Source organism: Somniosus microcephalus, chromosome 30, assembly GCF_052327205.1.
Source record: "Somniosus microcephalus isolate GS21.2 chromosome 30, FLI_Smic_1.0, whole genome shotgun sequence".
In the NCBI taxonomy this organism is placed as follows: Eukaryota; Metazoa; Chordata; class Chondrichthyes; order Squaliformes; family Somniosidae; genus Somniosus; species Somniosus microcephalus.
Genome location: NC_141016.1, coordinates 15,442,271 through 15,456,428, shown reverse-complemented (window position 1 = coordinate 15,456,428; position 14,158 = coordinate 15,442,271). Strand labels below are relative to the sequence as shown.

The 14,158-nt window shown below is 48.0% G+C and overlaps 1 protein-coding gene and 1 long non-coding RNA gene across 4 annotated transcripts in view; one reads left to right on the top strand and one right to left on the bottom strand.

Annotated features, from left to right (window-relative positions):
* Nucleotides 1-14,158, top strand: part of LOC147097937 (cytosolic purine 5'-nucleotidase-like) — an 83,264-nt gene that overhangs the window by 59,833 nt on the left and 9,273 nt on the right. For 2 of the 3 annotated variants that reach the window (XM_085971027.1, XM_085971026.1), the window contains 5 exons: nucleotides 639-722; nucleotides 2,884-2,925; nucleotides 5,481-5,588; nucleotides 5,975-6,041; nucleotides 9,304-9,474. In XM_085971027.1, coding sequence (XP_085827153.1) covers nucleotides 639-722; nucleotides 2,884-2,925; nucleotides 5,481-5,588; nucleotides 5,975-6,041; nucleotides 9,304-9,474 — 472 coding nt within the window. The remainder of the gene's footprint in view (nucleotides 1-638; nucleotides 723-2,883; nucleotides 2,926-5,480; nucleotides 5,589-5,974; nucleotides 6,042-9,303; nucleotides 9,475-14,158) is intronic. The other variant, XM_085971028.1, reaches the window with a different exon arrangement.
* On the bottom strand, nucleotides 7,977-13,933 carry LOC147097938 (uncharacterized). The gene is made up of 2 exons (XR_015074245.1): nucleotides 13,840-13,933; nucleotides 7,977-9,457 (listed from the first exon to the last, which is right to left on the bottom strand). It is a non-coding gene; the product is annotated as an uncharacterized LOC147097938 (long non-coding RNA).

The following is a 14,158-nucleotide window of genomic DNA, read 5'->3' as shown; positions in this document are numbered from 1 at the left end:
CCTCTGAATGAAGAAATGTCTCCTCATCTCAAAGTCTTAAATGGCCGACCCCTTGTCCTGAGACTATGCCCCCTAGTTCTAGACACTCCAGCCAGGGGAAACAGCCTCTCAGCATCTACCCTGTCAATCCCCTTCAATGTTTCAATGAGATCACCTCTCCTTCTTCTAAACTCCAGAGAGTAGAGGCCCATTCTACACAATCTCTTCTCATAGGACAGCCCTCTCATCCCAGGAATCAATCTAGTGAACCTTCGTTGCACCGCCTCCAAGGCAAGTATATCCTTCCTTAGATAAGGAGACCAAAACTGTGCACAGTACTCCAGGTGTGGTCTCACCAAGGCCCTGTACAATTGTAGCAAGACTTCCTTACTCTTATACTCCAACCCCCTTGCAATAAAGGCCAACATGCCATTTGACTTCCTCATTGCTTGCTGTACCTGCATGTTAGCTTTCTGTGTTTCCTGTACGAGGACACCTAAATCTCCCTGAATACCAACATTTAATAGTTTCCCACCATTTAAAAAATATTCTGTTTTTCTATTCTTCCTAACAAAGTGAATAATCTGACCTTTCCTCACATTATATTCCATCTGCCCACTCACTTAACTGTGATGTGACTGACTTTTGTTTCTCTCTAGCCTCGATTGCCTCTGCTCCTCAGTCGAATGAAAGAAGTGGGAAAGGTTTTTCTTGCTACCAACAGTGATTTCTCCTACACGGATGTAAGTATACAATTTCATTTAATTCTGTGCTTAATTCAACTACTTGGTTACGTTCAAGGAAATTGGAAATAAACACAGGAAATGCTGGGGTACAGGGCAGGTCGATCAGCACCTGTAATGAGACAGCTTAATGCTTCGGAGGTTCCACGCAAAACACGGTCAATTCCCTTTATAGGTGCTGACCGCCCCGCCGTGTGTTTTCTGTTGTTATTTCAGACACAGCGGAGGTGATTTTGTCAATGGGGGCGTGTTGGAGGCGGGACTGCTGCTTGTCGGGTTTTAGTCCCGCCTCCATCAACTTCTGGCCAACCCACGCTATTTTCCCTTGATTGACCTTGTTAAGCCCGCCCAGCGGGTTTAGCAGGCCAATTAAGGGGAAGCCGGTTGCAGAGAACGTCAGTGTATGACGTTTCGATGAATTGTCATCGTTTGACAGCTCTGTGAAGCTGTCAAACACTGACATTCTCTGTTGTTTGATGAGTCCTTGTATTCAAGACCTCATCAGACCTCTTTTGTGAGCAGAAATTAGATGGTTGTTGCATCGGAGAATGCAGCAGCCATCTGTCATCTCTGCCGGTGAGATGCGAGACTCTCCGCATCCCCAACTGTTGAAGTCTGCAGGAAGAAACAAAGGTAAGTAAACATTTTCTATCACTTTCCACTTACCTCACATACTTACCTCTCCACACTTGCACCCATCACTTACCTTCACAGCGCACTTTTGCACCCCGCAGACCCCTGCAGACCCACTGCTCGCCTCGGTGACCCTGGTGGGGTTTCCCGACGTTGGGAAGCCCGTGCCTCTGGTGGAAGAATGGGGATAATCCTCTTAACTGCCTGTTAACTACCTGTTAACAGGCAGTTAAGTGGCTGTAATCCCCTTCCCGCCTCCAGGAGACGGGACCCGGCGCGAGTCGGCTACCCGCCTCCTGGGAAGATGGCACAGAGGCGGGTTAGGGCGGGATGGGTACCCGCCCCCAGATTCTTCCATTTTCCTGGCAATCCCGCCTCCAAACCTGCCTCCCCAGGGCTGGCAAGATCGCGCCCAGCGAGTTGTTGTGATCTGGAATACACTGCCTGTAAAGGTGGTGGAAGCAGATTCAGTAATAAGTTTCCAAAGAGAATTGGCTATGGGGAAAGAGCAGGGGGAGTGGAATTAATTGGATAGCTCTACCAAAGAGCTGGCACATGCACGATGGGCCGAATGGCCTCCTTCTTTGCTCTTTCATTCTATGATTCTATTTCCACAACTTGAAGTTTTTCTCCTTTTTTTTCGCCTCACTTTAGCTGCCGGGTTAAATTTAAAGCAGAGATTAAATCTGAAGCACGCAGCCTCGCTGTAATATTTAAATAACCAACCAGCCTCCGCCCGACAGGAGCCGGTGCAGAACTGTTGTAAGAGAAAGCGATTTTATAATGTATACCAAATTGTGACAACTCCACAGGCAAGCAGCCTCTCAGCACTTGCTGTTGAAGTTCACACAGGAAGAACACCTGCTGGGAACTGGAGGGCACTGGCACCCCATGGGAGACACCCAGCAAGTGTCAGTGCCTTCGAGAGTAGAGGGAAGAAAATCGAAAGGCTTTCATTTAAGTGTGTTCATGGTTGATGAGTCTCTCTCTGTGGGCAGCAAGGAAAAAACAAGAAAGACTTGCATTTCTATGGCGCCTTTCACGACCACTGGATGTCTCAAAGCGCTTTACAGCCAATGAAGTACTTTTTTGGAGTGTAGTCACTGTTGTAATGTGGGAAACGCGGCAGCCAATTTGCACACAGCAAGCTCCCACACACAGCAATGTGATAATGACCAGATAATTTGTTTTTGTTATGTTGGTTGAGGGATAAATATTGGCCCTGGGACAACTCCCCTGCTCTCCTTCGAATTAGTGGCCACAGGATCTTTCACGTCCACTTGGGAGAGCAGACGGGGCCTCGGTTTAACGTCTCATCCAAAAGACGGCACCTCCGACAGTGCAGCACTCCCTCAGCACCGCACTGGAGTGTCGGCCTAGCTTTATGTGTTCAAGTCCCTGGAGTGGGACTTGAACCCACAACCTTCTGACTCAGAGGCGAGGGAGCTGCCCACTGAGCCACAGCCGACAATTAGCACTCAGACCTCTGACATGCCGATGCTCACTCTCATTACCTTTCTTTTTGCAGGCAATAATGAAATACCTGTTTGACTTCCCACATGGGCCGAAGGTAAAGTTCCAAATCAATGCAGCACAAGTCACACAGACTGAGCAGCCATGCAAGAGTCAATGGCTAGTCTGCACACACAACACAGTGGTGGGTAGTGCGATTGGCTAATAATGAAACAGACCCTACACGTCTGTGACAATGGGACAAGGAAAATATCCATTTTCAGCCAGAACTAGAACAGTATAGGGGCTGTATTCTAAATGGAGGAGGTAGAAATGATGTATAACATTCCCAATCACCTCTGACCCTACGGTCTTACTGTTTATTAATCTTAGTTTGAGTCCCAGCAACAGAACAATTAAAAGGTGAACAGCCCCATGTATATTTGGTCTACAAGTGCAGTCACAGATCAGGCACGCGGAGGGCTTTGAGTGTCCGAACATACAAAAAGCACAACCATCGAGCAATATTGAATCAGTAACACATGAGTCATTTCAGTCCCTGGCGGGACCATTACCACCTCGTGTGTTTACTTATATAAACCTGACTACGATCTTGTTTAACCGCCTCAGTACCGGGGTGGGTGTTTATTTTCATACCTGGATTTATGAACAGCAGTGGTGCAACTTCACAGTCCCTGTTTCCAGTGCTCCGCTTGAGCCGGTTGTGACTGCTCAGTGTAAGCTCTCCAGTTCAGTTCCTTCAAAGGCCTGCCTTTGGCCAATTCCTCACCTAACGTTTTTTTTTTCGTTTAGCTTTCCTGTTCATTTTGTTTCCTCCTCCTCTCCACTCCACTCCACCGGCTCCCTAGTGTTTGTAGCTATTGCTTTTAAATGTAGGTGGGAGCGGGCCTGACGTGAGAGCGTGAGCCTGACGTCAATGTGAAGAGATGTGTGAGGCTCTCTGGCTTCCTGTTCCCACTGTCGGGAATTGCCCCGGTTTTAAATGAGGAATGTTGATATGTGGGAACTCTCTCTATATAATTCCACTATAGGTCATCTTTCGTTTCCCTCCTTTAACACACCTCAGCGCCTCCTCCCTTAGCTGAATGGAGGAGAAGTGGTCTCAGCCGCTGCTTACTGCTCCTTATTCCCAGATGAGCAGGGAGCTACAGGGGGGGAACAGTAGATTTCTCCGTGCCTGCTGCCGGCAGTGCCCTCTGAGTTTCAATTCAAGCAGAGAAAGTAAGGAAACAAGATGTACTGTGTCCCCCTCCTCGCCTTCAGGGCTGGAGTTCCTGGTTCTTGGAATAAATTGAAAATAACCCTGTTAGATATGTTCTTGTTACCTGGGTCCTCAATGCGTTAATTATGAAAACTCTATGGGCAGGATTTTCATTGAGCTGTGGAGGCGGGATTGGAGGCGTGTGGGGGGTTAAAATCCCAAAATCGGGGGTCCTGACCCCATCCCGCCCCCAACCCGCCACCATGCCAGTTTCAAAGGAGGCGGGTACTCGACCCGTACTGGGACCCGCCTCCCCGAGGCGGGAAGGGGATTAGTGCCAATTAACTGCCTGTTAACAGGCAGTTTTTAGCCTAATCCCTATTTTCATTCTTGAAGTGTGGGATTCCCGACAGCTCCAAACCACGCCAAGTTAGCGAGGCAGGCCGTCGGGCTGAAGGGCTTGGAGGGGTCGAGATGTCCGGTGTTCAGGTGAGTGATGGGTGCATGAGTGCAGAGGTAAGTATGTTTGGTGTGTTTAAAGTGTTTAAAGAAGTTTTACTTACCTATTCTTACCTTTACAGCCTTCCCTCGGGTCTCGGGAGTCCCTCACCAGCACAGAAAGCAGAATGGCCACGATCTGTCAAAAATTGCAGCATTCAGCTTTCTGTTCCGGAGAGATCTCTAAATCATCCTGAGAGGAAGAAATTAACTTAGAGTACAGATTGTCAGTGTTTGACAGCTTCAAACGCTGATATTTCATCTGTCAAAAGGTCTTGACAGATGAAATATCAATCTGTGACGTCACTTGTTGCCAGGTGGCCCTTAATTGGCCTGCTGGGCCCGCTGGGTGGGCTCAACAAGGTCAATCAAGTCAAAATTGCGTGGGTTGGCCACAACTCAGTGGAGGCGGGACTACAACCCCGAAAGTTGTAGTCCCGCCTCCTACCCACCTCCTCAATGAAAATCCAGCCCTATGAGTTCGGATATTGTGCCTTTGAACCAGTTAGAAATCAACAACAACATATTGCATTTATATAGCGCCTTTAACGTAGTAAATCGTACCCAGGGCGCTTCACAGGAGCGTTATCAAATACAGTTTAACACCGAGCCACAAAAGGAGATATTAGGACAGGTGACCAAAAGCTTGGTCAAATAGGTAAGCTTTACAGAGGAGAGGTAGAGAGGTGGAGAGGTTTAGGGAGGGAATTCCAGAGCTTAGGGCCGAGGCTGCTGAAGGCACGGCCGCCAATGGTGGAGCGATAAAAATCGGGGATGCACAAGAGGCCAGAATTAGAGGAGCGCAGAGATCTCAGAGGGTTGTGGGGCTGGAGGAGGTTACAGAGATAGGGAGGGGGGAGGCCGTGGAGGGATTTGAAAACAAGGATGACCGGGAGCCAACGCAGGTCTGCGAGCACTCTGAAATCTGAGATTTTCCTATTTCTCTTTTCCAGGCAGGTACTTTGCAACGCTCCTGGCGTTTCTACTTTGACCTGATTGTGGTAGACACACGAAAACCTCTTTTCTTTGGAGAAGGGACGGTTGTCAGACAGGTCGACAATGTGAGTAACTGAGGTCTGACAGAGTTAGGTGTGAAACAGAAAAGGTCACAGTTCTCTTCCTTCGGGGCAGCCATTTCCTGCTGCTTTCAGATCAGGTTTCTACTCATTTCAGATTTCTAGCTTCTGCGGTATTTTGCCTTTTTGTTTCTTGCTGCTGCCTGGCTCTCACGCGTATCGTTTGGGGGATAGCCTTGTGCCACAAAGTGTGTTCTGCCTAAGATTATTGTGCTTAGTGGAATATTCTGTCCTAATTCTACCGATTACAAACACAGCAAAATAAATTACATATATTTTCACAATGAACTGTCACGTTTCAACGTTTTCTTTGTGTTTTCAGCTGAGCGGTGCAGAGTATTTATTTATCTTTTTATCTCATTAAAATATAGGAATCTGGGAAGCTTCGGATCGGCACCTACACGGGCCCTTTGCAACACGATATCGTTTACTCTGGAGGTGAGTCCCCAGTGCCGTCACTCTGACTCTAAGACAAGCGCGTATGTTCTTTCAGCAGAATAATGAATGCCTTGCCCTTGAGGGCAAAGAGGACAACGCTTGGAACTCTACAGACTGCTGGAATTAATTATTCAGAAAAATGTAACTCAAATATTTGAATAACCGCTGCTGGCCTCCAGTCGTGTCACTGAACTGAGGGGCTGCCACTTTGCACATTTGCTGGCTTCTGGCTGAAACACTAGACCGAGGCCCCACCCAATGTATGTAAAGGATCCCATGGTACTATTCCACGGGTGTGTGAGTGCCACATGGGCGCCGATATATTTCCTCCCTGAAGGGAAACACCTTGAACCTATACAATGTCTGACACTGACAACCCATTGAAGTCTTTAAACAAAGCTACTGAGAAATCCATCATTTCTGTTTGCCTGATACAGAGTGATGTAAAAAGACTACTGAGAGCTTGGTTTGAGTATAAAACAAGGCTTTAATCAACTGTTTCAAAACCATGAGATTTCTAGTTACATCACTAGTTCCTGGTTACCGAAACATCCTGAGCAAGCTGGGCCCACGCCCGAGTATTTATACTCCGTGGACGGCGCCACCAGCTGGCCGCCCAGTGTTACTTCATGAGTCATGATAAGATTCATGACACAGAGTGTACACTCTCTCCTCATAGGGACGCACCCCACTTACCCAAGCCTAAGAGAGCCTAGGCAGAGCTAACAAGTGTGCACAGGAGTACTGCTGGAACTTAAACAACAGAGCACTGGTAAGCTTCCCACTGTTTATCCAGCTAGAACTACTTTACTCAAGGGGGCATTGGCTTACAAGACCATCTGGAGCCCGGTGGGAAGAATGCCAGCTCACAGTGACAGGCCTACACCTCCAGATCTCATCAGTGGCTGGTCAATCTTCAGCACGGCCCTGGAGCTGCTTGGTGCAGGGGGTCAGGTTACAGAGTCTGCCATCACCAGGTGTACGACCTTGGAACTACCTTGAATTCAAAGATACCCCACTTATCTCCCTCACCGCCCGCCCCCCCGCCACCACCCCTTCCCATAAAGAGGATAGTAACTAGTTGGTTTTTCGTCAGTTGACAAGCACGTGTTTGATCCTCTGCTACATAGAACGCAGATACCCATTGTCCCCTTCCAAGCAGCACAACTTACCGTACATTACATCTGGAATTCATGGTTTGCAGACTGAAGAAAGGAAAAACTTGCATTTACATAACGCTTTTCACATCTTCAAGACATCCCAAAGCGGCAGCCAGTTTGTGCACAGCAAGGTTCCACAAACAGATGATGAGATCAGTGACCAGATAATCCGGTTTGGCGGTGTTCAGTTCAGGGATAAATGTTGGCGAGGACACAGGGAGAACGCCTTAATCTTCTTCAAACGGTGCCATGGGATCTTTTACATCCACCTGATAGCACTTTGGTTTAGCAGGGGGGTGAAATAGATCCTGGGTGGTAGCACAAAGTGGCCGATTGCGAATTGGCAGGCCGTTTTACACCCCAGGCCTTCAGTAAGACAACGGGAAGGAAAATCGGCGGGGCGTGAAGCGGGCTGCTGATTCGCTATCTCCAGGCTTGCGCGACTGCACAAGACCAATTTCACTCCCAACCATCCAAAAGATGACACCTGTAGGAGGGGGGGATAGTATCCATCGGTGCCACTGAGCAAAGCACCAGACAGTTCCCTTGAAATTCTGTGGGGGTTCACCCAGTCCCTCCCCGTAGCTTCAGCAGAACGACCCCCCCCCCAACCCAGAGAAACGCAGTAAATGGCCGCTTTCAGCCATCTGCTCCATTTCTCTGGGGGGTTTTGCTGGTCTCCTGCCAAAGTTATGGCAGGAAATTGAGAGACCCCCTGCAGAATTTAAGGGCCAGTGTAGGAACGGAATCCGAATAATGAAATTCGACGCAGTGAAATAAAATAACCAAGTTTAATAAACAAACAACTTAACTGGTAAAACTACAGGAGCAGATGTAAACAGGTCTGTGCAGCCTCACAGCCTCTCTAAGACTGCTACTAAGTACTGGAAGCTGACGTCATGACGTCATCATGTTCTCCGCGCCAACTGGGGGGTCACGTGATCGGCGTCATGACGTCATCACGCGAAAATGCAAGAAACTACATACAGTTTGAAGGTGCAGTCCACAGCTGCACTACATGGTAGTTAAAGGGATAATTACTTATTGCCCAGTGTCTCTTGGTGGCTCCGCCACACCAGTATCTTTACTTAGAAATGGTAGGCCTACAGCAACAGGGCCAGGCACTGCACTGTGGTTCATAAGAGCGTAAGGACTTTTAGGAACAAGATCCAAAAAGTCCATCTCCTTTCATAGATCAACCCCATCTACCTCCTACTCACCATATCCTGCAATCCCTTCTCTCTCTCTCTAAAGACACATGCAACTGTCTCTTGAACCCAGTGTCCTTCCCTGGTAACTTATTTCACAATTCTATTACCGTTTGGGTGAAAAATTCTTACCTTCTTACTCTTAATATCCTAACAGTTAACTTGTGCCCCCATGGTTTGAACTCTTCACCACATTGAACAATTTCCCCAGATCAATTGCCCCTTCATAATCTGTAAGTCTCTATTTTTTTCAAAGCAAGCAAACCCAATTTCCTTGACTTTCCTTATACCTTAAATTCTTAATATCCAAAATCATCTTTGCTGGTTGCCTCTGCAACCACACAATGGGTGTCACTGCCACGCAGGTTGTACAGACTATGTTGCTAGCTGGGAGCCAGAGACTTGTGCAGGTGATTACGTGGGGTCTGCACACAGGTCAGCTGCATGCCCTATCAGCTGAAGAATGGTGCGTGGCAATGGGAATAAACAAAAAGGGGTAAGAAGTTGGGGACTAGGACATAAGATTAGATGCAAGAGATTTGTGACAAGGGGCAGAAGAAGTATTTTTACATAGAGGGTTATGAGGCTGTGGAATGCACTACCGGAGTTAGTGATCGAAGCAGAGACCATGTTAACATTTAAGAATGGGCTAGATATGTTGTTCAAGGAAAGGGGAATAAAGGAATTTGAGAATGTGGCAGGTACATGGGATTAGGCCCAGTGCTTATGTGGAGGATAAACACCAACATGGATGGGTTGGGCCAAACGGCCTATTTCCTTGTTGTGAAATGTCTATATCATTTGTGGGTTGTAGTTTAAGGTGTAGACTTGGTCATTTACCAAGTCTTAGACACAGTGAGTTGACTAAAGATCCTCCTGCTAATGCTGTCCTAGGGTCTTCGGACATGATCTGCGACCTGCTGGGGGCGAAGGGTAAAGATATTCTGTACATTGGAGATCACATCTTTGGAGATATCCTCAAATCCAAGAAGCGGCGGGGCTGGAGGACATTCCTGGTTGTACCCGAACTGGCACATGAGCTGCGGGTCTGGACAGAGAAGAGCAGTAAGTTCAAAATAACTGGGACCGGAGCTGCTTCCAACTTTCCTATCCACCATTCTAACTTCATAAAAAGATACCAACTTTCACTTCTGAATTTGAATCCTGCTCAGGCTGCCTGCTGTAAGGGTTCTATAAGAAGTGAATTTGGTCAGTCTAAATACAGTTTCCAGTGAGCATGAACCCATGGTGTGGCCCCCATCTTCACACCCTCAAGTCTAAAGGGCGCAGACTTGAGGGTATCTGGCACACAACTGGTTTAGCCTTCCATCACCAGATCTGGCTGGACCACCAAGTACGACAGGCCTCACTCCTCTGCCAAAACTCGTCACTTCTCCAGGATCCTCCTGCAGAGCGAAGACAATCTGGATTCTTTTCTCCACTACAAACCATCTCCTTAAATCCCGTTCCACTCCTCCTCCACTCTCACCTCTAACAATGGCAAGAGGCTCATGCACATCTCTGTCACAAAGGTTGAGACCGTCTGTACAGCTTCCCTAGCTGCATCCTCCCTTCCCCTTGCTTACCAAGCCAAACCTTCCTCCCCGTCCATCCCCGCACCAAGCTGATCCCTGATCCAGCCCTGAACCCGTGTCTTGCTCTAGTTTCTCTCCCATCTCCTCTCCTGCCCTCTCCGACCTCACCTTCTCCAGCGTGTCAGCCGTGGCTCAGTGGGTAGCACTATCTGTTTCTGAGTCAGAAGGTCGTGGGTTTAAGTCCCACTCCGGAGACTTAAGCACAAAATCTAGACTGATACTCCAGTGCAGTGCAGAGGGAGTGCTGCACTGTCGGAGGTGCCGTCTTTCGGATGAGACTTTAAATCGAGGCCCCCGTCTATCCTCTCAGGTGGATGTAAAAGATCCCATGATACTATTTGAAGAAGAGCAGGGGAGTTATCCCCAAGTCCTGGCCGATATTTGTCCCTCAACCAACATCACAAAAAAAACAGATTATTTGGTCCTTAATACATTGCTATTTGTGGGAGCTTGCTGTGTGCAAATTGGCTGCCACGTTTCTTACATTACAATGACTACACTTCAAAAGTACTTCATTGGCTTTTAAAGTGTTTTGGGAAGTTCTGAGGTTGTGAAAGGTGCTATAAAAATGCAATTACTCTGTCGTATGGCCCACCTTATGCACCCTTGACCCTAGTCCCACTAAACTGCTGACAAACCAACTTCCCTTTCTGGCCCCCATGCTGGCTGACATTGTAAATGATTCCCTCTCCTGAGGTACTGTTCCACTCCCTTTAAACCCACCATGCTCACCTGCCTCCTCAAGAATCCACTCTTGATTCTTCTGTCTTTGCAAACTGCCACCCCATCTACAACTCCCTGTCTTCTCCAAAGTTGTTGTCACTTCCCAAATCTGTACCCATCTTTCGCACAACTCCATGTTTGAATCTTTCCAATCAGGTTCTTCGTCCCTAGCACAGCACCACAATGGCTGTAACCAAAGTCATTCTCTGTGACTAACCATGGTGCATTATCCCTCCTGACCTCTCCACAGCTTTTGACATGGTCGACCACACCACCCTCCTCTAATGTCTTTCCTCTGTTGTCCAGCTCAGTGGGACTGCCCATGCTTGGTTCCACTCTTACCTATCCGATTGTAGCAAGAGCAACTCCAACAGTTACCCCTGGAATCCTCCAAGGATCTGCCATTGACCCCCTCCTTTTCCTCATTGACATGCTGTGTCTTGGTGACATTGGCCCATATTTTCCGATCCCTGCGGGTGTGTACGAGGTGTGTACGCACCCGTAGGAGCCTCGCAAGTGCCGGTTTTAGGCATGCGAAGTACATGTACTGAAAACCAGCACTTCCGATCTGTCAAGAATCCTTTTGACAGATTCTTCACCTGCCCTGGAGAAGGGCCTCCGCGGGCAGAGAGTTCTGCTTTCTGCACAACCTCCGCCCGCTGAAATCCTTAAAAAATCTTATGCCTGGTAAAAGCAATGTAAGGCCTGCTTTTACCAGCATAAAAGTTTTTAAAAGTTTTTAAAAAAAATTTCACTCATTTATAATTAAAAAATACTTTTAAAAAGGTAAGTTTATTTTTAGCCCTGTAAAAAACTTTTATTTTTTTTCCAAAAAATTAAATTGTCTAAAATATTTAATTTAATGTAATTTTAACTAATTTTAAAAAGTGATGTTTAAAAAAAAATGTATTTCATGTTTTGATGTGTTTTTGGAGTGATCGCCGTTCACACTTTTGATGGGTCTAAGCTGAGAGACCTGTTAAAAGTATGAAGGGAGATTCCCTTCTCCCATTGGTTCCCCATGGCCCACGTGATCCCAGGGATGCTTGCGAACCGCCTGCGCCCCTGGGATACCTGGGCCTCTGCGCATTTCGTAGTTGGAGAGGCCCAGGAGAGGAAATGTCCGGACCTCCGGAGCCCTCAGGTAAGGGCGTAGATTATTTCCAAATCGGAGACCTCCGCACGCAGGAAGCCTCCGATCGGAAAATACGGGCCATTATCTGAAGGCATGGGGGTCGATTTTCATTGACCCGTGGAGTCGGGATTGGAGACGTGCGGGGGGTTAAAGTCCTGAATTCGGGGGTCCCGACACCATCCTGCCCCCAACCCGCCTCCATGTAAGTTTCAAAGGAGGCCGGTACCCGCCCTGCACTGGGACACGCCTACCCGAGGCGGGAAGGGATTAGTGACAATTAACTGCCTGTTAACAGGTAGTTAACAGGCAGCTTTTAGCCTAATCCCTATTATAAAGCTTGATGTGTGGGATTCCCGACGGCTCCAAACCACGCCAAGTTAGAGGAGTCGGGCCGTCGGGTTGAAGGGCTTGGAGGGGTCGAGATGTCGGTGTTCAGGTGAGTGATAGGTGCATGAGTGCAAAGGTAAGTGTGTTTGGTGTGTCTAAAGTGTGTAAAGAAGTTTAAATTACCTGTACTTACCTTTTCAGCCTTCCTTCCTCTAGGTTTCGGGAGTCCATCATCTAACCGGCACAGAAAGCAGAATGGCTGCAATCTGTCAAACGTGACAGCCTGCAGCTTTCTGTGCCGGTGAGATTTCTAACTGAGTCTGTGTAGAAGGACTCAGGTTAGAAGTAAGACTGTCAGTGTTTGACAGCTTCAAGCAGCTGTGAAACGCTGATATTTCATCTGTCAAAACGTCTTGACAGATGAAATTTCAGTCTGTGACGTCACCTGTTGCCGGGTGGCCCTTAATTGGCCTGCTGAGCCCGCTGGGCAGGCTCAACAAGGTCAATCAAGTTAAAATTGCGTGGATTGGCCGCATCTTGATGGAGGCGGGACTACAACCCCGAAAGTTGTAGTCCCGCCGACTTCTGAATGAAAATCACCCCCATGGGGTCAGTTTCCACATCGGCAACACCCAGCTCTACCTCTCCTCAGCCCATCTCCCGCAGATACTCATCCATGCTTTTGTCACCTCCAGACTCGACTATTCCAGTGCCCGCCACCCCTCTGCTTCTCCAGCCTATGTAAACGTCAGCTCATCTAAAGCTCTGCTGCTCATGTCCTATCCCACACTGAGTTCCGCTGCCCCGCCACCCCTATCCTTGCAGTCTTACATTGGCTCCCAGTCCCCTAATGCCTCCAACTTACAATTCTCATCTTTGTGTTTAAATCTCTTCATGGCCTCACCCCTCCTTATCTCGCTAGCTTCCTGCAGCCCTGAACCTCCCCCTACCACCCCTTGACTCTCTGATCCTTTGGTGCATCTCCAATTCCCCATTGCCCCACACCTGCCGGCTGTGCTTTCAGCCACCTCGGCCCCATGCTCTCGAATTCCCTTCCTAAACCCCTCCACATCGTCACCTTCCTCTCCTCCTTTTAGACCATCCTTAAAACCCACCGCTTTGACCAAGCTTTTCATCAGGCCTCCAAATATTTCCTTCTTTGTCTTGGCATCTACTTCTTGTCTAATTAGGCTTCTGTGAATGTTTTGGGATGACTTTCTACAGTAAAGGCACTATATAAATTAACTTAGTATTTATAATTTAATATACTGTATATTCGCTGCTCACGATGAGGTCTCCTCTACATTGGGGAGACCAAACGCAGATTGGGCGACCGCTTTGCGGAACACCTCCGTTCAGTCCGTAAGGGTGACCCCGAGCTTCCGGTCGCCTGTCACTTTAATTCTCCGCTTCACTCCCACTCTGATCTCCCTGTCCTCGGCCTCTTACACTCGAGGAACAGCACCTCATCTCTCGATTAGGCACTTTACAGCCTTCTGGCCTCAACATTGAGGTCAACAATTTCAGTCTATAACCCCTGCCCCCAGTTTTCAGGCTGTTTATGTTTTTGCCATCCCCATTTGCAACATATTGGCCCAGAAATTCTTGTTGGGGGCTTCCCGCGGGTGCAAGCCCCCGACCTACACTTACCTAGCGCACCGGCAGTTGAGGCCTGGGCCTGCGTGGATTTCCTCTCTGTGGCCCGGTCCAGCTCCCGGCGCGCTGTGCTTGCGTGACCCAGCGGCGTACTTAGTGCGATGCGTCGGCTGGGATCACGTGAGCACTGGGCAACCAATCGGAGGAGGGAAAAGCCCATTCATGAGATTGACAGAAAGACCTGTCAAACTTATGAAAACTCCGGGCGCCCAAAACAGTACTTAACCTTAAAATAAATTTGAAAAAAAATCACACTATTTAAATAAACTATAAATAACATTAAATAACTATTTTAAACAATAATTTAAATTTT